Source organism: Solanum dulcamara, chromosome 4 (assembly GCF_947179165.1).
Source record: "Solanum dulcamara chromosome 4, daSolDulc1.2, whole genome shotgun sequence".
NCBI lineage: Eukaryota > Viridiplantae > Streptophyta > Magnoliopsida > Solanales > Solanaceae > Solanum > Solanum dulcamara.
In genome coordinates this window covers 26183770-26207424 of record NC_077240.1, presented here as the reverse complement: position 1 = coordinate 26207424, position 23655 = coordinate 26183770, and the positions used below count along the sequence as shown (strand labels likewise).

Here is a 23655-nt window from a genome sequence, read left to right as displayed (position 1 = left end):
AAACAAAACGAAGATAAAGTGTTGAGATGAGTAAGAGTGAAACGTCACAGAAATTAGGGGGCATGATTGGTACGGTATCGAAAATTTCATTTGATAATTTCGAAAATTAGTATGATATATTGAGACGTTTTTTTAAAAGTTGAAGTTGTAATTATCTAGTCTATGTAAGTTGAAATCGAACAAACTATGATTACCGTAATGCTTCAATATATATGTATCACTATCATTTTTTATTTCGCAATAAATATTCCAAGTATAAAGCCAACAAGGAACATCGACATCATGCAACATTAAACACGTTCGTTGAATTCAAATAGCACCCCTAACCCTAAGCTAAGGTTTAAAGTTTTGTTGTTTTTTTTTTTTTTTTTTTTTGGGGGGGGGGGGGGGGGGGAGGTCTGGAAAGTCTTGGTTTTGGTCATTCATAAAAGGTGGACAAGCAGCTACATTCATCAATGACATCATTATGTTTATTATGAATACCCCAATAAGTTTGGAAGGTTGATGGATTTACCAGAAAATTTGTAAAAATTTATGTGCTTTGGTTCAACATCAAATTCAATCTTGCACGCAGCAACTAAGTAGTGCTTTCAGTAAATACGAACAACAAAAATGTCAATCAATCAATTACGCCTCAATTTTGGTTCTATTTCAAACTTGTTGAACTTATCTTTTAGTTTGTTTGTATTTTTCTGGAATCTTCATTCTGCAAATTCTTTTGATATCATTTGAGCAAATTATGGTAAAAGATAAAATTTATATTTAACATGAAATACAAAACATTGACCTCATTAGTAAGTGCTACAAGATCTCGTTCATTGGAACCCTGGTTATGAATGTGAATTCATTAGTATGGAACATTTTAATTTCCAAGTGAAATACCATAGTATATGAAAGAGTAAAAAAGTGCTTTTGTTGTGAAATAAGAAGCTTTTGTATCTTAATGCACATATTTAATTTATTCAAAACTATTAGAGCAGAATCCACTTTTAGAGGAATATGAGTCAAAGAAATAACAATATTTCTAATACAACATCTTTCACAATTCCTGAAAAGATGCTTCCCTAATAGACCGAAGGATAAATCATTAGACACACATCCGGATCATGAATGTTTGAAATTCAAATTAAATGGTGATATAAAACCAGTCTATCTCCAACATCATATCCACAATTAGGCCATTCATCCTAATTAGCAATTCCAGCTTCGTATCATGGTCACGATCATCAATGGATATCAATCTCATCAAGACGAAAACCTTGAGGTATGTTATCCATGAACTTGTTTAGAAATATAGAAATTTGTCGCTAGGTATTTGACCAAATAGGATCATCCAGTTCCAACAGAACCTATCACATGTAGACTTGGTAACGTGTATATTTTTATTCCTGCTTGGTGTCGAGCTACATTTAACACAATACAGAAGCCACTAGAGTAATGGTTCAAAGTAGCAGATAGATACATTCATAAAGCAATTTTAGTATCTCTGGCACCGGACATATCTAAAAAACTTAGAGATCCAATTTTCCTGCCAGGTACCAAGTATGCATTGCGAGGCAACCGAAGGAGAAAATGTTAGCAAGGGAAGATAGGCCATGAATCATCCCAAATTTCTTGTTCATTGCGGAAAGCTTTGGATTAACCTTTGCAACTTCCTGGTTTTTAGTCCACCCAACTTCCTCCCCGATGTTTGCCTCTCTTTCTATCTTATGCCTTTGCTTCATCATCTGCTCAACATCAATCACATTATTTACATCAGAATCCAATGATAAACTAATTAAAAGACTTTCCTGGGACAGTTTTCAAACTAATATTGTAACAGAAGTGAGATGTTCTGCATCAGAGCATGTCCCAATTCAGAGCAGTGCCAAGATTCCAGATGTCATCTCAATATCAAGACTAACATATTTGTCTGCAGTAAACCACCCATTTTCTAGCAACCGAAAAAAAAAATGAAGTCGCTGTATTATCCATTTATGTTAACCATTTTTAGTCTATCACAATGTTGGATCAAATAGTGAAATTCATCAATGCAGAGAAAATCACCTGCTGTTCATTATCACCAGTTCATAAACATAAAGTCAAAGAACCTCATATCTTTGGGCTCAAAGATCTCAACAAGGTAGTAATATGTTTCTACCATTCATTACTTACGTTGCAAGTAATTTAAGCTCAATGAACATATAGAAACTACAAGGGAGAATCAAATACACTTAGGCTAATTGCACATTCCCCTGCCTGATAGATGATGCATGATGATATAAAGTGGATTTTCCCTTCACGAATAGCCCACATCTTTTGGGCACATGGAAAATGGAACATTGGAAGTCACCCTCAGATCCAACTCCAACAAAACATGATGAATTACGAGAATACACTATACCAATAGTTGTCACTCTTATCTTTAACCTTGACAAGCACACTGTTTCAATTTGTGTCTTAAAATAGAATGTCTCTCTCCAGCAGATGGAGAAATCTCATTTTTTAAAACCTTTTAATGAAAGTTAGTCTTGTCACTTGGAATGTAAGGGGACTTAACAATACTTCCAATAGAAATCTTGTTAAGTTCTCTTTACAGAAGTGGAAGGCGGATGTATTCAGCTTTCAAGAAACTAAGATAAGGATGTGGAGGGTATTGCGAAGCAACTGTGGTCATGTAGGTGGATGAGATGTGGCTATGTAAAAGCTGATGGTAGCAGCGGGGGGATATTGGTTATGTGGGATGGCAGAATTTGAGTTGGTACCATGATGGAAGTAGGGCAATACTCCATTACTTGCAAGTTCGTCTCGGTGCAGAACTCTTTTATTTGGTATCTCATTGGGGTTTATGGAGTTATACACCCCATACAACAACATACCCAATGAAATCCCACAAGTGGGATCTGGGAGGTTAGAGTATACGCAAGCCTTTCCACTACGGCACTACCTCATTGAGGCTCAGCCAAGGCAGGGGCACAGGGTGTTCAGGCACTAAGGGCGCAGCCTGCTGCTTTGGCTCCTCACTTAGGGGTTCTGCCAGTGCCGACAGTTTCTCTGCCTATCGCAGTTGGGCCGGTTATGTCTTCTGAGGAGAAGAAGATGTTGGGACGATTCATCAGGTTGGGTCCTCCCAAGTTCTCAGGTGTTGCGGGCGAGGATGCCCATGAGCTTCTTGTGAGTTGCCTAGAGAGGCTGTTTCCAAAAGACCCTGTGCTCATATGCAGCAAATCCAGGTATACAGAAGAAGAAAATAATGAAGTAAACATAACAATTAATAAATGTAGTGCAAAGCCAACAAGAAAGAAATAAGAACAACAAAATAATAGTGCAGTAACAGAAACACAATAAACAAATGATGATAGATATCAAAAGCAAGAACTACAAGAATACGACTAGTACAACGACAGACACCAACAAACTTAAACCCTTAAAAAGCAAGACAACATTGCACTGCCTACTAACCTTCTACCTTAATATGCGACCTCCACACCCTCATGTCTAAGGTCATGTCCTCAGTAGAATGCTGGGGAGAATTGGAGCAATGAGGGAACTATGTGAGGGTCCCCTGGATTTCCGATGAGGACGTTCATACAGTTAGATTCATGAGGGAAAGAAAAGGATGCAATAGAATCACGAATGTTATGTCTGATTTCTCTAAGTAGATAGAGGATATGGAGTTTTATGATCCCCACTTGAATGAGGGGAAATTCATATGGTTCAGGGGAGTCAATCACCAAAGTGTTGCCAGGTTAGATAGATTTCTCCATTCCACTGACTGGGAGGAAGATTTTAAAATATCAGTCAGAATATACCGCCTAGAGTGATTTTTCTGATCATAGCCCTATTATGCTTGAATATGGGAACTGGGAGCAGAGAAGCTATTACTTTAAGTTCGAAAACTGGTGCCTCAAAGTAGAAGGCTTCAATGATATGGTACAGGGATGGTGGAATGGGTTTGTGGTGGAAGGTTTTCCAGATTACAAGTTTAGCATCAAGCTAAAGATGTAGAAACAAAAACAAGAAAAAGTCATTAGCATAGGGTATATGGAAACAGGTTGAGGCTCACATATTGCTACTTGTGCTTCAAACAGAGGACAAACAACTAGACAGGATGAAAACAATCTCCCTAGAGCTTGCATCTATACAATACTTCCCATCCCAAGAAGAAACATAGGTCACAATATATGAAGAGCAGTGATCCAATTTCCACTGTGAATATAGACATCTGTTCAAATTTTTTTGTACAATAAAATTCAAATTTAAAAAACTACATAAAAATACTACTCATTTGGTAATGTTCAATAAGATCACAGTTAAGGAAAAAATTGTTTGATGAATGGCACAAACAACCTAGGTGGGTCGTCTACATGAATCATCACTATCTATTCCGGTTTATTTGGACCCAATTCATTCCAATATTTCATAATCGAGGTTTTACACCGCTAAAGGTTCTTTGTGTCAACTGACATGCAAATTTCTACGAGATTAAAGAAACTCGTAGCACCAAGGTTGAGCCTAACGGTCAATGAAGTGGATGGAAACCATGGGAGGCCAAAGTTCTTATCTTAGTAGAGGCAAAAAAAGTTAAGTGATTCTTCCATCTGCCTAAGTCCTCGTGGCAGAATAACCTAGTATTGGTGCTACTGAAATATAAAAGACACTAGGTGGAATGGTCGAGGTCACATTAGCTAGACCATACACTTCTATTTATTTATTTTTAAACAAAGAGATTATAAGTTCTCCTATCAAACATTAGACCTAGTGAACCGACATGAAAGACCTTAATTTCAACTAGTTGGTATTGCTTGTATGGATCTTTTTCTAAAATGGAATGGTTGATTATATGCAAAATTTGCATGGATCAAGAAGATAGTAAATCTTTAGGGACTACTTGCATGTGAGGGATCAAAGGAATTCAAAATGGATATCGACAATGTTGGCAAAGGCTCAACTGACATGCTTAAGGCCTGAAGCTCAAGGTTGGCGGTTCACATCACTTACGTTGTGCTTCAGCATAGGCAAGTTACTAAGGCATGCGCTTCATTGTCAATAAGTTCTAACTTGAACAGAACGGTACTAAACAAAAAAAATATGATTAGCAAAATACGTTTTTTACTTTTAAGGATATCATTATCAATGACGTTGTCACTTTTTCTTACATTACATATACATTTTTATTGTTTTTTCTTCGTTTCACCTTTTTAACTAAAGCCCACACTTGGATTGCACTTAGCTAAAACCCAGTAGAGACCTGGAGCACTTTTTATGCTTTTCTCCTTCGACAACACTTTCTGGTTCCAGATCTTAAGAAAATTCAGATACATGTTAACATGATAGAATTCTGAAGGATGGTCAACAGAGCTTAGGAGCGTATTTGCTTCAATAAGGATGATCCAAAATGCATGGTACCTAACATAACGACCCAGCCCATGCAAGTATATAAAGAACCAGATCATCGTCAGGAAACCAGAACTTGGAAGCCGATGACAAGAACATTGGGAACTCATAAAAGAGGAATTAAAATTCTATTGACGATATAAATTTGGCGAAATTAATAAATAATGAAAGTAAGAGGCTCAACTGATTAAATATGTTATTCCTTTTGATAAGTAATCCATGTTATATATAATTTCTTCCAAAAACATTCAATGTTCTTAAGGAATTGGTTAGCTCTTTTACCTTCCCATGTCTTAGTTTTTTACATTCAATTACTCCTTTAAATATTTAATTATTATTTTTGATAAGTAGATACCGATGGTACTACCATAAGACAAGTGGTCCTCGCAAGGACAGCTCTGACATGGGTTAGTTTATGTTTTTTTTTCCTGGGTAGGTTCAACAAAAGAGGTGAAACTTTCAAAATTCTTCCAATAACAAAATTTCTGTTTTATCTTTCAAGGTCGGGTAGTTTAGCAGCCTGGCAAACCAACCAGTACAACAACAACATAACCAGTGTAATCCCACAAGTGGGGTCGGAGGAGGGTGATGTGTACGCAGTTTACAGCTACTTTGTGAAGACAGAGAGGTTGTTTCCGATATACCCTCGACTCAAGTAAAGCATATCAAAAAAATCAAGTATGTAAAGCAAATACAGTAGTGAAGAATCTGAAGAAGAGAACAGTAAGAACAAATAATACGATAGCTGAAGCAAAGGAAACAACATGTAAAATTAAACTAGAAGAATAAGATAGTAGGAGAGTAATAATAACAATATTGATAAGGGAACTAGACAACGTTTGACTACCTACTAACCTTCTATCATAATTCTCAACCTCCATATCATTTTATCTAGGGCCATGTCCTCAGTAAGTTAATTATGTCATGTCATATCATGTCATATCATGTCTAATCACCTCTCTACAAGACTTTTTCAGCCTACCTCTACCTCTCTTTATACCCACTATAGCTAATCTCTCACACGTCCTCACTAGAGCATATGTGCGTGCATCTTCTCTTCACATGTTTGAACCATCCCAAACTAGCCTACCTCATCTTATCCATCACGGAGGCCACATTCACCTTGTCCCGGATAGCTTGTTCCTGATCTTATCTCTCATAATATGCCCACGCATTCATTTCAACATCCTCATTTCCGCTACTATCATCTTCTGGATGTGCGAGTTATTGACCGGCCAACACTCCGCCCATACAACATAGATGGTCTGACCACCACTTTATAAAACTTACCTCTAAGGCATGGTGACACATTTTTATCACACAAAAACCAGATGTGAGCTTCCAATTTATCCAGCCCGCTCCAATATGATGTGTAACATCATCGCCAATCTCCTCATTTCCTTAGATTATTAAATCAGATAGCAAATTAACCGGTGTGGTAATAAATAGTTGTGGTCTCATACCTCAGCAAACTAACCTATTCTGGTTACTCCCGCTTAACACTGTTAAACTGTTTGGAAAATGCATATTACCCTTCTAGTTTTGATTTTTGAAACTCACTAATTTGACCAATCAAAGGGGAGCCTTGGAGTAACTGGTAAAGTTGTTGCCATGTGACAAGGAGGTCACGGGTTCAATCCTTGAAAACAACCTCTGGCAGAAATGCAAGGTAAGGCTGCGTACAATAGACCCTTGTGATTGGGCCCTTCCCCGGACCCTACGCATAGCGGGAGCTTTAGTGCACCGGGCTGCCCTTTACTAATTTGACCAATCATTGGGTAGAGTACAAACTATCCCTGGTGAATGGTAACTACTACTCTTTTCACCCAACCAGAGGATAAATCATGAATATACACATTGAGAGTACTCATCGGATAACATAATTAATAAATTCTGTTTTTCCTCTACAACTTTAGTAACAATAGGAAGCCGCATAAAAGTACCAGGAGAGTGACATAGTGGAAAGCACAAGGGTATCAATAAAGTTAAGATAGTTATAAGATTATTGTATTCCTATATAATTACTCAGTAAGGTTTAGATACTAAGGGAGAATAGTAAATTTTACAGCTTCCTCAACGCGAAAGCTAAAATCACATAGAAGAAAGATGTCTCAAAAGTCCTACAATCTCTATCGGGATCAATCTGTACTCAGGGAACATCAGAACACAATGGAAGAAAAAGGTCCATATACACTATAACAACTCGTTGACATTGTTGGTACACCTACACGAAATCTAGTATCTTCCTGGAATCTTATTAGTTTGTTGAAGATTTGAATGTGTAGAAAAAATAATGAAGATAAGTACATAATTTGTCTTTAAAATCAAAAGATTGAGCATTGTAAAGAAAAGTTTCCATATCTGGCGAGATAGCAAGATGGATATTAAGGATTCATCTATCTGACTGCAACTATTTAGGGATTAAGGTGTAGATGGTTTAATGGGGAAACTAGCATCGTTAAGCCAGAAGAAATAGCAAAGGGGTGAATATTTGGTTTTTGAAACTGTAAGTAGTGGACTAGCCTATTTCACTACCGCGAGGAGGTAATTAGAGGTGCTAAAAGCAGGGGGGGGGGGGGGAATTTACCCTCCTTGTAATAAGTTCATGGGAGTTTATGCTTTCTCCATATTTCCAAGTATTGGGAGTAAATCGAAGCTTCATCAGGAGATCTTGCGCCTCTCCCAATTTCCTTTCAGTCCAAAGACCGCTGGTCAGGCTTTCTTTTCAATTAACTTCATCAAAATCAACACACTATTTTGTCATTTGCTAATTCTTGCACAAGTAGTGTTTTCTCCAGAATAAGAATGAACTTTTAAAAGAACAGCTCTTATCAGTCTCTAGTCATTAGGGGTCTCGGAAAAAATAAGCATTCTTTTCTCCTAAATAACAATAAAATGTTTGAAGAACAGCTCCTATCAATCTCTAATCATCAGGGGGCTCAGAAACCAAGAAATGACAACTGTTGACAGTCTAAAGTAAACCCAAGGACCAAAATTTAAGGTAAACCCATTAAAAGTAGTTTTCCGCTCAAAAGGATATCACCTTGTAAGCCTGCATCAGCATTCCAAAATCCTGTAAGGCCTATAGGTGAAACTTTTCTGAAATAGCAACACAGCCATACCAGTCTAGCATAGAATTAATCACTTGTGAAACTCCTTCAAAATAGCAGTTTGGCCATCTGCTGTGGCATAAATGGTTCTTTTTCTGATGTAACCATATTATTCCTTATCTTAATGGGATAAATCTATAACCTATTCCCTATGGCTGTGTTTCAAGAAGTTGACCATTAATCAACTGATTTATTCTATTAACCATACCATTTCATTTAAGTCAATCCAATGGATTCTATAAGTGGTTATCCTATCTATTTTCAGTAACCTCGGGACAACTGCTGTGACAACTGCACATCACAATTGGACTATAGCCATGCCTATCAGTACTCATTTGGACATAAAAATGTTACATCGCATAATACAGTCTAGTACCTGAATGGTCATAGGAGTAAAGACAAAGAGGTTGCTAAGGTTGAAAGCAAATGCAGCAAGAATAAACCCAAGTTGGTACTTCTCAGCAGCAGAGGCAGTCTTCCAAGGATGCAAGTACCCAAAAGAACCCACGGACACAGCACAACACACCCCTACCATGGAAAAATAGGCAGGAAACATTTTACTCTGCAGATTCCCAAACTGATGCCTAGGCAAATTCCTACAACAAAAATAACCCAAATTATCTGAAAACCCATTGAGCTGAGTTAGTACACAGGATTATTGAAACAGGCACCAAATAACTTAGGGTTGAGGTGCAATTGATTGCTAATACTTCAAATAGAAAATCAGGGGGAAAAAACTAAAATTAGACGAAGTGGGGTTTAAGAAAAAAGGTAATTAGAGAAAGATTAAGAGGAATACTTGAACATGATGATACCACCGATGAAAGTGACCCATAGAGCAGCACCAAAGGCAGTGGAAAAGCATAGAAGATGAGCCAATTTCAGATAAGTTGCGAGCTTTGGAGAATGTTGACCATCTGATTTTGATCCGAAAGTTTCTGGAGAAAAAAGTACTCCAATAGCCAAGAACGCTACAGCAGCTAAGAATCGTGTCATCCAACCCATGATTTCTATTCTTAGATCGAAATTGCTTTTGCTCGATGATGAGAAGATGAAGAAGGAAGTGGTTTTCTGGTCAAAAATGTATCTTGGCTTTGGCTTTACCTACACCTACGCCACTTCGAGAAGCTTCGAAACTTTTTTAATCGGACTCTAGCCAGTATTGACCTCCTGGACTAGTACCGATGGTGGCTCCTGGAAAGATGTTTTCAAAAAAATTTTGACTTACAAATTATTTTTAATTTATAAATTGTCTAAAATAAATTTATATAAATAAATTTAATTATTTATTAAAATTTATTTTAAATAAAAAATAATTTTAAATTGATTGTCCAAACATAAAAAAAAATTAAAAACAGCTTATAAACGGTTGATAGGTAAATACAAACGGCATCTTCCTCTTCTTGCTACTATGTATGTGGTTTCACTCTAGAAAATTGACTGGTCATTTGAAAAATAGAAATGATATTTACAATTACAATAAAAATACATTAATTTAAAGTGAGTGGTTGACTGATAACTTGCTTTAATAATGAAGTAAGTTACAATTTCATTAAACAATTCCTTATAATAACTAGCTGAGGGGTGGTTTGGTGCGAAGGATTTTGGGTAGTCATGAACTTATTATTGACATCTTCTTAATAGTATTAGAGGCTTCATAGATAGATAGTGATAGTGTTGAGTTATTGTTTTGATTTTCAAAATTATTCTTTGACATGTAGTTGAGTTGGGATTTGATTTAAATATGTTATTCTTTCATAAGTTGTTGATTTCGTTAGCCTACTTGATTGTCCCCTTTTCTGTTGTTTAATTCTTTCGCTGAATGAATAAATATTTGATTGGATCAAGTGGTTCGCTTGGAGACCAACAATGGTCTTCGAGTGCCGGCCACACCCATGGTACCCTCTTGGGGTGTGACACATCTTGTCGTTGACATGTGTGGTCTAGACTGTTAGGGTCGTTTGATTTGGATACAAGTTATGATGAAATTAGTTATATTAGGATAAGTCATTGTGTTTGGTTTGTTATATTCAAAATTATATTCATGAAGTAATTTCTAAATATAAGTTGTTATTTTTTTACAAAAATACCTCTATCTTATTTTATTTTATTTATTTATCTATTTATATTTTCTTTCCACGCTTTACTCATTCATTCTTAAAAATAAAATTTTCTCATTAAACTTAAATATTTTTGTGTATGTATTTCCATGATTGTATCATGTGTTTTTAAAATTAAACTTTCATCTTATTTAACTTAAAAATAAAACTTCAATCTTATTTAACTTAAAAATAAAACTTCAATCTTATTTTGCTTTAAATAAAATTTTCATCTTGTTTAACTTAAAAATAAAATTTTTATTTAAAGTTTATTAAAGTAAAAAAAAATATTATTAAAACTATCCACATTCTAAAGCCATCTACATTTTAATTGATATATAAAACATAGTTTTAAGTGTGTAATAAACTATTTAATTAAAAATATATAATTTAGTAGTGGAGTGAACATTTTAAGAGAAATCAAAATATAAATAAACATAAGAATTATGTTAGTATACATGAGTGTAAAAAGTGGAGTATAAAAGAGAGTTTAGGGGGGAATTTTTATTATTTTACACACTTTATGTCACGACCCAAAATGGGTCATGAGTAGCACCCACACTTAACCTTCTAGGTGGAGAACCAATGATACAAATTCCAACTAATAAATATGACAATAACGCGGAAGCTCAAATAAATACATTTTTTCCAAAAGCTGAAAGTCATCACATGAAGGACATCTAAATTCTAAAACTAAGTCTGAAAATATCAACACCAGAATAAATAATTAACATAGTGTGTCCGAAAACTAAGGACACCATGCCATGACAAGAGATTTCATCGCCAGCTAGAAGGATAGCTCACCCTGCAATCCGATGAACTGTAGACTAACTAGAGCTAAGATCGAGTCGAAAGCGATGGAAGACTCGCTGCACTCCACAAATAAAATAAAGAAAGATACAAGTAGGGGTCAGTACAGGACAACATGTACTGAGTAGGTATCCTCGGCCGATTAAAAATAAAAATTAATAAGAATAAAGTAATAGCGGAAAATCAACCATAGCACTTAACAGATGATAACCAATGAACAATTACATAACCAGACAACAATATCAAGATCACACATGAGGACTCAGGCCCCCACATCACGGTCTTTTGGAAAATGAGTTATTGGAGATTGGATAACATTACGTCATTTTCATTTGTTTTCTTTAATATTACCGTGCCGGAACATGACACCCGATCCAAATATATAGTATCGGAATGTGACACCCGATCTAAATATATCGTGTCAGAATGTGACACTCGATCCAAATATATCATATCGGAATGTGACACCCGATCAAATATAATTAATTTATCATTCTTTATTATTATATTTCACTTCATTAACAATATTTCATCAAACCTTCTTTATTTAAGGCTCCATTTTTGATAGGGCAAGTTCAAGATTATGGATTCCACGGTCTTGGAATTTCAGACCAATCACAACAACATACCAACCATTCAAACCACAACAATTAAATACATAGCAAACTTCACATGTTACCCAATGACTATCAATCGCTATTAAGAGTCTATCTATGATATATAATAAAACCATAACCTACCTCAATCGAAGAACCGAAGTAAAGCAAGTTAATCCACCAATATCCTTTCTTTTTTCAATGCCTCAGACTATTTTCAATCTATCAAATATATAATATTTATAAGTAACTAGTCCATAGACACCAATATTATTTATATATTTAACATAGACCCAACAACTCACCCAATTCTATAATCAATTTCTTAAAATCTCAAGCCCGAGGTTAAGCCTCAATTTCTTCCAATAACATAAATCTAATGATATTCTTATAATGTGATACCCTATTAGTTAATTATTTATCTCAATATATCAAGACTTGAATCATAATGTGAATATAATAAGAAAATTCTGACGAATACTTAAAACCAAATTATGAAAACAACATGTTGGCGGAAGAACACCAACTGCAGAACCTATGCACCACCAATCAAACGGTCAAGCCCAAAAAAAATCTAAAAGCAATGCAGATCAGTCCATCAGTGCTAAACACCTCAGATATCCTATTTTAAGCATCTGTGTCCAATTCTCAGTCCTTATGATAACTTCCAGAGCATAATTCAAAAATATCCCTATATTTCTTCTATTATCAGAATCCTTAGTCTCATCACACTTTAATGTATTTCAAGCTACTAAAAATTAGATCATTCTAAGTCCATAATTAGGATGTAATATCATTGAGAAATACGCCTTATATTTTTTTACATATGCTTAACACACAAAGTGCAAACCACATAGACAAATTACTATGGATACTAATAAGAGTTACTGAAAAAGTGAAGCTGAGTCTTTATATAAGAAAGGAACATGTGTTTATGATACATGAAACAAATTTTCTTAAAGAGGCATTCGATCGTCTCTTCGTCGTCCTGTAGGTATGTAGTAAAAGTGGGTAACCCTACTAACTTTAATTTAATAAATATGGATAAGTGGTATAACATATTAAATAAATCATCAATTAATTCCACTAATTAAATTAATTATCTAAACTTACCCCTCAACTAAATAACTGTAGTTATCGACTAGTCCAAATACCCATTAAAAAATTACGGAATGATTCTTTTATGAAATAAAAAACTCTAGTTCTCAAAATGACCTAATGGGTCGTTACACTTTATCTCAAGATAAGTTATCCTAGGATTACTATTCCATCATCGGAAAGTAATAAATTATCCAGTACTAAGGGGCCGTTTGGTTTGGAAGCAAGTTATGTTGGATAAGTTATGATGGATTAGTTATACTGAGAGTAGTTTTTAATGCTTGTTTGGTTGGTCATATTCAAAATTACATTTACTGCATAATTTTTAAAAATAAGTTGTTTGTTTACAAAAATACCCTCTACCTTTTTTTTTATTTTTACATTTTCTTTGCAAGCTTTAGTTATTCATTCCTAAAAATAAATTTTCCATCTTATTTAACTTAAATATTTTTATATATGTATTTCCATGATTGTGTCACATGTTTTAAAAATTAAACTTTCATCTTATTTAACTTAAAAATAAAATTTTCATCTAATTTAGCGTTAAATAATTTTTTTATCTTATTTAACTTAAAAATAAAACTTCCATCTTATTTAACTTAAAAATAAAACTTTCAGTTTAAGTTTATTAAAGTAAAAGAAATTTAATTATCAAAATTATCTACATTTTAAAGTTATTTATATTTTAATTGATATATAAAATATAATTTTTAAGTTAGTAATAAACTATTTAATTAAAAATATGTAATTTAGTAGTGGAGTGAACATTTTAAGAGAAATCAAAATATAAATAAACATAAGAATTAGACAAATAAATTCAACTTATAATATATTCATAAATATAAATTGTATTTATAAAATGTAATTTTTTAATAGAAAAACATATTATCATAAAAATAAAGATTAATTAAAATTATAAATATTATTATAAATGTATTTAAAAATTATGTTAATATACATGAATGTAAAAATGATGTATAAAAAAGAGTTTAAGGGGGTATTTTTGTTATTTTACATCTTTATCCAGGATAAGTTATTCTGAGATTATTATTCCACCCTTATGGAGCGATAAGTTATCCAAATACTAATTGTTAATCTTGGAATAAACTATCCCAACCTCTGCAACAAAACAAGGGATTAAATGTCACTTAAAAATTATTTCGGGATTAACTATTCTTTTCCATCACACCAAACGGCCCCTAATTGTTAATCCTAGGATAAGTTATCCCAGTTTTTGCAATCAAACAAGCAATTAAAAGACATTCAAAAATTATCCTAGGATTATCCCTTCTTATCCATTACACCAAACGACCCCTTATACTATAGTATAATAATATAATATTGAGGAGAACCTGCGTCAATTTTTTGGGCCTAAAAGTGGCTACTTGGTGTCATTCCGAAGTAGTGCTGGCAATCCTAACCCATTTTTCGCTAACCCGCCCAATCCGCTCATATTTAAGGATGGAATCGAAGAAAATAAATATTTTCTTCATTTTGTAAAATGATAAATATTCTAGTCTTTTTTGGTTGTTGCAAAAGTAATAGATAAAAAGGATAAAAGAATTAATTAACACAATTAAACCACCCAGGCAACTCTAATCTTTCTTGAAATTCTTACAATTGTTGAATTTTTTTCTTACACTATTGTAACTTTTAGTGAGAGACATAATTAAATCCCCTTTCTAAAGCTACATTTTCTTATAAGTCATCAATTCGCTTTAGAAGATCATAAAAATGGGTTAGAATTGTAATTTATCCGATTCATATTTTACCCAATCCATTTTTAATCCGTCCAAATTTGATCCAACCACCCATTTGCCACCACTATTCGGAAGTGCAAACGCGTCCCAAGCCCAAAAGTGACTGGTAATGGCACACGTGTGAGTCAAATTTAATCTCCCGCCAGTGGAGCCAAAATTATTTAAGAAGCCATTCAAAATAGAAAAGCCCCACCTTTGTATGATTTGAGAGTTGTGTTTTTGTTTTTGGGTTAATACTATTGGTAGATTCAGCAAAAACAAATAGGAATTTCAATGGCGGAAAGTGAGATATATGGTGACCCTTCCAAAATCTTCAATGGTATCCGTTTTGTTCTTGCCGGGTTCGATTCCCCTAAGAAAGAACAGGTTTTACCCGAGGATCCAGTGACTGTTATCAGGTTTTCCTCTTCATAATAGTAATTTTAGTCGTTTTCCCCTCCTTGAAGGTCACGTCCAAGCTTTTAGAGGCCGGTGGAGTTGACGTGAGCAAATATGGACCGGATTGCACGCACCTCATTGTTGATAGAACAGTTTATGTAAGAACAACTTTTGCACCAAAATTATATTCTCATTTCTCCCCTTTTTGGCACTTCTTGGGTTTGATTTCTCATCTAACATTTTTCATCTCAAAAAGTTTTCTTTATTCTTGATCTCAATTTTCTTCCACAAATAAAGTTATTTTATGAGATAATAACTACTATTAATTAGTTGAGTGTCCATGTGAGAAATCAAGTCGTAGTTTTATTGCTTCCAATTTTATCAATCAACCAACCAACTACATGGGATTTTCTTTTTTATATCTAGGATGATCCCCTGTGTGTTGCTGCCCGACGAGATGGAAAATTTTTAGTAACAGGCTTGTGGGTTGAGCACAGTTTCGATGTGGGAATGCCTGTCGATCACCTCTCTGTGAGTTCATTCTGAAAGTTTGATTTTGATGTCTTTTTTTTTTCTGAATTGGAAAATGTTTTCATTGAGTGCATACTAAGTTAAATGTCTGGTTGTAGGTTTATAGCTGAATGTTTTATGATGACGATGAGTTAGCATTTTCGTGATATACTCAGACTTGATATGCTCGTTTATCTGTGAGAGTTTTTGTTCTCTTCTTTCAAATGCCACTTGGTGCACAAGTTGATGCTTAAGTTATGCCTGTGAGTCTAGCTCTACATAAATGTTTTTCATTTCACATGGTTTGGCTTTTCCACCGGTCTTTATTTCTGATCACTTGTGAAGTACGTTCAGGTACCAACATCGTGCTCCAAAGATCTGTACAAAATTTATGCCGAATAAATAATAACTAACTACATAAATGCATGGCTTGTGTCTTGCTCCCTAAAGTACCACATGAATGTCTTAATTGGTTTGTATGAGCTCAAAATTCTCTGCTGGAAGATTGAAATCATTGTTCCATGATGCTGGAGATTCCCTTAACTTGTGATACTTCAAATATTTGATAATTTAGCTCCTTTCCCAAAGTCAGACTATTCACTATTTCTCTTACAGATTATGTACAGACCTCCAAGGGATTTGACTGGAATCCCAGGTGCTAAATCACTAATATTGTGCTTAACTGGATATCAGCGGCAGGACCGAGATGATATTATGGTTTGTAGATTCCAGCTCTCTTGTTTTCTTAAAGTACCATTATATCTTTCTTTCCATCTCTCTTGTTTTCTTAAAGTACCATTATATCTTTCTTAGAAAAGATACTAGTTGCTTCTCAATTTCAACTCATGCCACCGTGCTATTTGATTCCTTCTTCTTCTACTTCCAGATAATGGTTGGGCTGATGGGTGCAAATTTTTTAAAGCCATTGGTTGCAAACAAAGTCACTCATCTTATTTGCTACAAATTTGAGGGTAAACTTATTTGTCCTGTTGCAGCATGTAATACCTTATCCCCTTGTTTCTTATCTTCTTTCTTCAGTGCAGTTTATCCTTGCAGGAGTTAAGGGGGATTCAAGCGGGCGGAGCCCTTTCTTTAAGAAGCAACTCCTTTAACCTCATTTTAAACTTGAATACACAACTAAACTATTTTACCTGGATTGCTGATGTGGGTATGCATTGGATGTGGGTAGTTCACAAGAGAGTGAATGATCCAGTTAGCGTAGTATTTAATCTAATGAAATCACATTTATTTGAAATCAGCATGATAAGCAGAAAGTCCTGGATAAGTTTCATTCTCTGTTCTTTCTTTTATATGTATAGATTACTGTAGCAAATTCCAGGTTTTGAGGCTTAAGGTAAGCATTTGCTAATGCGGAACTATGAATTACCTTAAGTGATAGTAATTCACTCTTATGAGACTGGTTATGACTTTTAATTCGCTTTTCCACCAAATCAGGCGATGGAAGAAAGATGCTTCAAATTCAATATGATTTCTCTTTTTACTGTATCAGTTATTGTTCTATTTACTACTTTTTTATTATTCCATATGAGCCTCTGTTATTTGATAGGAGAGAAATACGAGCTTGCCAAGAAAATGAAGAAGATAAAGCTAGTGAATCACCTGTGGCTAGAAGATTGGTAAGCCATAACATTCTGTAGAACTTACACATGCCAACACCTTTTTGGTCACTTTTCCTCAATATAAACTTCTTTACTTTCTGGTTGCTCAAGATGCTTCCTTTTAAATTTGTTTTATTCTGCAGCTTAAGGGCCTGGGAAATTCTTCCTGAGGCTAGCTATGATAAAAGGTGAGACCTTTTCCTCCATGAATGTGAATTGGTTCGTTTTCTTTATCAGAGGGCATCTTCTTTTGTTTTGGCAGTGATATTTTAGTTATAGTATGTCAATGTCTCCTAGGCGGTTGTTGCACTGTGGGAAGTCCACAAACTTACCCTTTATTTTAAAGAACTTGAATATATTAAGTTTTACATTGTGTCATTATGAAATCCTGTTCTAGAATGTCAGTGTTCCTATTTGTGATTAATCTTTTAAGATTATTAGATTAATTTACAAATCACATGACACCATTCATCAATTTGTCTTGTGTAATCAATAGTATTCATTGTGTTTTCGTAAGCTCAATTTAGAGGGAGCTCATGTAAGAATTTCAAGGTACCTTCTCAGACTTAAGTTTTCATAGTGTCTTAGAATGGTATAGGTCTGGAATGCTAATGATTTCTTGCTTCACTCATTTGATTTCTTAGTTGTGGTAGCTTTCTGTGCCAAGGAACAATGAGTCAACAAACATAAAAATGAACACTCTGCTCCTAATAATGAAGTTATACTTGTTGGAAAGAGTTGTCAAATGAAAATGGAATTAGGTACAGCCTATTGATATTCCAACTATCTGACAAAATCAGAGGTCATGCTAGACACAACATGCTTATGTTTGCGAGCCTCAATTTTGACTACCCAATTAAATTAATAAGAGAACTTGTACATGATCATGCCTTTGCTTTTTTCTTTTTGGACTCCAGTGGGTATGAGTTAGAGATGATGGAAGCCGAAGCCAAGGATTCTGAAGATGAACAAGATGAGATTGCTGCAATGGGCAGAGAGAGAGTTTCTTTCACTAGTCCTCAACAGTCAAAGAGTCCCAATCAGTTCCTTTTGAAGGAGGAAATCTCTAGAAACACCTCAGAGATACACACGCCTATAGGTCTGTCAGATCTTGGAAACAATAAGCATCTGGCATTATGTGCTCCAAAGGAATCGAAACCGGACCTGGTTACAACCTTTGGGGAATCTCACAAGAGACATCTTGAGACCCTTGGCACCACTGTGAGTAGAAATGAAGATGTGCCACTAAGCATGCCACAAAATGGAAATAGTCCGACTTCAGTTTCTAATAACGCTAGGAAGTCTCCTAAATCTTGTTTGTTAAACAGTTGTGTTAAAAGTTATTCCCAAGAGAAACCTATAAAAATTGGTCTCACCATTGCCACAGAACAAGTTGAGAAAGCAGGATGTCCTGTCTCTAATGAGGTGAGTCAACATTGTGATAACTTGAACATCTCCTCAGAGAAAGAGCAGAATGGAACAGAAGTTGGTTCTGCAAAATTTCCTACAAGTAATATGTCATGCCTTGAAAAGGGCCAAAGTGATGTACTCCATGAGAAAAGGAGGGTGGACATGTTATATAACGGCTCTCCAAAAACTAGTCATAATCCAGAAAGCATGTTAGATGGTGACCTGGCTGTTAAAAGTTATTCCCAAAAAAAACCTAGAAAAATTGGTCTCACCATGGCCTTGGAACAAATTGAGAGTGCAGGATGTTCTCCCGCTAATGAGGTGAGTCAACATTGTGATAACTTGAACATTTCCTCAGAGAAAGAGCAGGACGGAACTGGAGTTGGTTCAGCAAAAATTCCTACAAGTAAAATGTCATGCCTTGAAAAAGGACAAAGTGGTGTATTACCTGAGAAAAGGAGGGTGCAGTTACATAATAGCTCTCCAACAACTAGTCATAATCCAGAAAGCATGGTAGATAGTGACCTGATGGAAGATTGTGGTGAAGAGTTGGGCAGACATTTATCATTACGGAACAATATCCAGTTTGGCAAGGGTGCAAGTCTTGATCCGTTGCAAAAATGTGATTCTTCTATTTCCACTTCCATAATACATGGAAATCAGCAAGAGTGTGACGAGGATGCATTGCAAGCGGGCACTTGTGCTGTCATGGGGTTAAGAAAGACTGCTTTGAGCAGCAATGTGGACCCCGTTAATGTTCACTCATTTGAGACTGAGCATTCTACTGGTGATCATAACGGCCCAAGGAATGAACTGCAAGCTGTCAAAAATCCATCTCCTGGCAATAAAAGAGAAGATGTTGAGAAGTCTATTCGGTTGGCAGAATTGGAAAATGCTGTAGGAAATACTAGGTCAGGGTCTAAGCCATTAAAGATAAAATCCCTTCCCAAGAAGACACTGGAATCTGGACTAAGTCTCTGTGAAAGTGATGCAAGAAACCAGGAAGGTACTACATTTCATAACAAGACTGTTCCGGCAAATGATTCTGCACCTTCTGTGAGCTGGGGCAGACAGGACAGAGATCACCAGGAGGTTCTCAGCTTTGCAAAGGTTGAGATTCCTCCAGCAGGTAGTGTAGAATCAAGCAAAGAAACTGAGAAAAGAAAGTACTTGGATTCTGGAAAGGAAGATGTTAAAACAGCTGAATCCATAAATGATGATGCTGAAACTCCAGAGAGTAAAGAGTGTGATGAGTTGAATGTCTTAACAGGAGAGGTACCGCAGTCTCTGGTTAAATCTGCAGAGAAACTTGTGGTGAATGCGGATGGGACCGATGTGGAAGATTGTGCTGTGATGCATGACGTTGACGACAATAACTCTGAAGCTCAAAAGACTATTTCTGGCAATAACACCAGGTCAAATAAATCAACTTCTGCAGAGGATGATGTAGATGTGAAAATAACCAAAGGTTCAAAGTATTTGATGAAGAGGAGAAAAACAACTAATTTAGCTGCTAAAAGAGCTGTAATTTCCCGAAAAGAAGCCAAAAGGAAGAAGTCTGAAAATGATGAAAAGAAGAATGTGGAAACAGAGAATGGAGAAGGTTTACCTGTACCAGGTGAACAGACAGTACTGGCACTTGATCATGAGTTGAACTCCATGGATTTGGAGAAAGAGAATAGACCTCTTACTCAAGGCCAAAGCACAAGTTATAATGAACATGGAGCTGGCAAAAGTTCTCCAAAATGTGATAACAAAAAACCTCTAAAGGCTGATGTTGCAAATACTCGCTCATTGCAGGTTACTAAAGTAGGAACTGAGCCGAGGTGGTTTATTCTTAGTGGGCATCGACTGCTAAGAAAGGAATTTGAGAAGGTCATCAAACGTTTGAAAGGAAATGTGTGCAGAGATTCTCATCAATGGTCATATCAGGCAACTCATTTCATTGTTCCTGATCCAATTCGCAGAACTGAAAAATTGTTTGCTGCTGCAGCCTCTGGAAGGTAATGCTTCAATAATCATGATTTACAGTAGTGCCAATTGTACAGGTAAACTGATTGGTCTATTGATTTTTGCAGGTGGATCCTAAAGTCTGATTATTTAACAGCTAGCAATGAAGCTGGAAGACTCTTGGATGAAGAAAAATATGAATGGCACAAGAAAGGCTTAACAGAAGATTTAGCAATCGACTTAGAAGCTCCAAGGAAATGGCGGCTCCTGAGGGAGAGAACTGGACATGGTGCATTTTATGGAATGAAGATAATCATATATGGAGACTGCATTGTACCACCATTGGTGTGTTATTTTGCACTTGTTCACTAAGTTCCTTGTAAGTTGAATTCCTATAATTCCTCTAGAATGTCTCAATATTGGTACTTTTTTTTGAATCAGGATACACTGAAGCGTGCTGTCAAGGCCGGAGATGGTACTATATTAGCAACTTCACCTCCTTACACTCGCTTCCTTAAGTCAGGTGTCAATTTTGCTGTTGTCGATGAGACCATGCCTCATTATGATACGTGGGTTCAAGAATTCCTAAGGTGCGAGATACCTTGCATTTTGGCTGATTACTTGGTGGCTTATGTGTGCAAGCCTGGTTATCCCTGTGACAGTTATGTACAATACAATACTCATACTTGGGTAGAAAGGTCATTGAAAAACCTGGCTGATCGCTTGGAAGAGGTTGTTGAGGATATGTTGCCATCAGATGACAATAGTAAAATGGAATGCTAATACTTGTTATAATGAAATGGCATCCATGCATGGATTAGATCAATGAATTTGTATCTATAATCTATTCACATATTGTTACTTGTGATTAAAATTTAATTTGGATCATGAAAACTAATTAACGTTAGCATTCTTACCAAAACAATGGACAAATTGGGATTCATGGTAAAATTTATTTAGTTTTTATTCAGAATTTTTAGAAAATGTATCTTGAAATTCTAAAAGGGTACTCTTTCAAAAATTAAGTAGATCTTGTAAACCAAAAATGAATCAAACACATAAATTCAGATGTGTCAATTTAGAAGTTTGTTTTTCTCATTTAGCTCAGAGTATAGTTAAAAAATTTATATTTTTGCTGAAGGAGATCTCTTGAGAGAAGTTTTTCTCAAGTTGGATTGTACATGATGCTAAGGATACATTTAAATTATATAGTTCATTCATTCAATAATACAAAATGTTTAATTTCGGTGAGAAAAAAGTCTTTCTCATTTACCATCAACTTTTTATTATTTTACATAATAACTATAGTAGTGTTATGAACTAATGTCTCAATTTAATAAGATATAGAAATCATAAGAGAAAAAAGAAAGAAGATAACTCTGTGTATATCATTTTATTGCAAAAATCTGGCAATTTATAGTCAGAGGGAGAGAAAAAATATAATGGTCTACTTGCCCACTTTAAGTGGGCTCCACACAAAAAGCATCCACTAGTATAAAGTGGACAACTACTAATTCTTTAACACTCCCCTTTGGATGTCCATGTGAAATGTGACTCAAATTTTTTTTACAAGAAATAATATACATAGTTATCGGGAACATCCATAAATATTGTGTCTCATTAAAACCTTATTAGGAAAAATACAGTGCGAAAAAACCTAGTGAAGAAAAAAGAGTACACACGTCTGGTAATACGCCTTGAGTGCTGCATCATTAAAAATCTTATTAGGAAAACCTAGTGGTACAAAACCATGGTTAAGGGAAAAAGAGTACAACGCGTATTTTACTCCCCCTGATGAAAACTTCATTTGATATTTTGTAGACGACGCATTCCAATCTTATATCTTAGCTTCTCAAAAGTTGATGTTGGTAATGCCTTTGTGAATAAATCTGCAAGATTATCACTTGAACGAACTTGTTGTACATTAATTCACATACGCCCTGATTGTTTTAGACCATATAATGATCTTTGCAATTTTATTGAGTACATCTCCCGAGACTTATTATATGCTTCAGACAATTTTAATCCTTCTGAGATTTTCATATAAATTTCATTATCAAATGAACCATAAAGGTAAGCTGTAACTACATCCATTAGATGTATTTTAAGATTTTTCTGTACAACTAAACTGATGAGATATCGAAAAGTTATTCCATCTATAACAGGTGAATATGTTTCTTCATAATTGACCCCGACTCTTTTAGAGAATCATTGTGCAATATGGCGTGCCTTGTATCTTACAATTTCATTTCTCTCATTTCATTTTCGCACAAAAACTCATTTATAGCTAATTGATTTTACACCTTCAGGGGTTTGAACTATAGGTCCAAAAACCTCACGTTTTGCAAGTGAGTCTAATTCTGATTGAATTACCTTTTGCCATTCTGGCCAATCACATCTACGTCGACATTCTTCAACGGATTTAGGCTCAAGACTTTCACTATCTTGCATGAGGAGTTAAGTGCAACATTATATGCAAAAATATTATCCACCGTAATTATTGATCGATCTAAATTTATCTCATCACCGGTAGAACTTATTGAAAGTTCTTCATTCACTTGAGTCTCGGGTTCACTGATTTCTTCAGGAATATCAGGATTACTCAAATCTTAACCTTCTTCAAGAGGTTCTTGTGTAGTATCATCTTTATTATTTCTCACGCTTCTCTTTCTAGGATTTTTATCCTTTGAACCCAATGGTCTACCAAACTTCAGGCGTGTTTGGGATTCAAAAGCTATGATACTAGTAGATGGTCCTTTGGGAACATCAATTCGGATAGAAATATTCATTACAGAGATATCTAACTTAGTTATCCGTTTCAAATCAGTAAATGCATCTGGCATTTGATTTGCTATTTTCTGTAAGTGGATGATATTCTGGACCTCCTACTCACATGTGCGGTTACGTAGATTAAAATGAGATAGTGATGAAACTTTTCA

At 35.2% G+C, this 23655-nt stretch overlaps 2 protein-coding genes across 2 annotated transcripts; one reads left to right on the top strand and one right to left on the bottom strand.

The window, feature by feature from the left end:
* Positions 1-1105: 1105 nt before the first annotated feature.
* LOC129887133 (uncharacterized) lies at positions 1106-9649 on the bottom strand. The gene is made up of 3 exons (XM_055962093.1): positions 9286-9649; positions 8863-9082; positions 1106-1727 (listed from the first exon to the last, which is right to left on the bottom strand). The coding sequence occupies exons 1-3, from the start codon at positions 9489-9491 to the stop codon at positions 1512-1514; spliced, it is 642 nt and encodes a 213-aa protein (XP_055818068.1). The 5' UTR covers positions 9492-9649; the 3' UTR covers positions 1106-1511.
* A 5408-nt stretch (positions 9650-15057) lies between these two features.
* On the top strand, positions 15058-21614 carry LOC129887130 (BRCT domain-containing protein At4g02110-like). Its single transcript, XM_055962088.1, has 10 exons — positions 15058-15215; positions 15296-15385; positions 15654-15758; positions 16353-16454; positions 16624-16708; positions 17305-17374; positions 17500-17544; positions 18274-20769; positions 20845-21061; positions 21158-21614. Exons 1-10 carry the CDS (start codon positions 15123-15125, stop codon positions 21497-21499), a joined length of 3645 nt encoding a protein of 1214 aa, XP_055818063.1. The 5' UTR covers positions 15058-15122; the 3' UTR covers positions 21500-21614.
* Positions 21615-23655: the final 2041 nt, after the last annotated feature.

Coding starts and splice junctions, on each gene's coding strand:
- LOC129887133 (XM_055962093.1), bottom strand. CDS start 9,491: ATGGGTTGGATGACACGATTCTTAGCTGCTGTAGCGTTCTTGGCTATT. Junction 9,083..9,285: donor GGTGGTATCATCATGTTCAA/GTATTCCTCTTA, acceptor TTTTTGTTGTAG/GAATTTGCCTAGGCATCAGT. Junction 1,728..8,862: donor TTACTCCTATGACCATTCAG/GTACTAGACTGT, acceptor GATGTTGAGCAG/ATGATGAAGCAAAGGCATAA.
- LOC129887130 (XM_055962088.1), top strand. CDS start 15,123: ATGGCGGAAAGTGAGATATATGGTGACCCTTCCAAAATCTTCAATGGT. Junction 15,759..16,352: donor TGCCTGTCGATCACCTCTCT/GTGAGTTCATTC, acceptor TTTCTCTTACAG/ATTATGTACAGACCTCCAAG. Junction 17,545..18,273: donor GAGGCTAGCTATGATAAAAG/GTGAGACCTTTT, acceptor TTTGGACTCCAG/TGGGTATGAGTTAGAGATGA.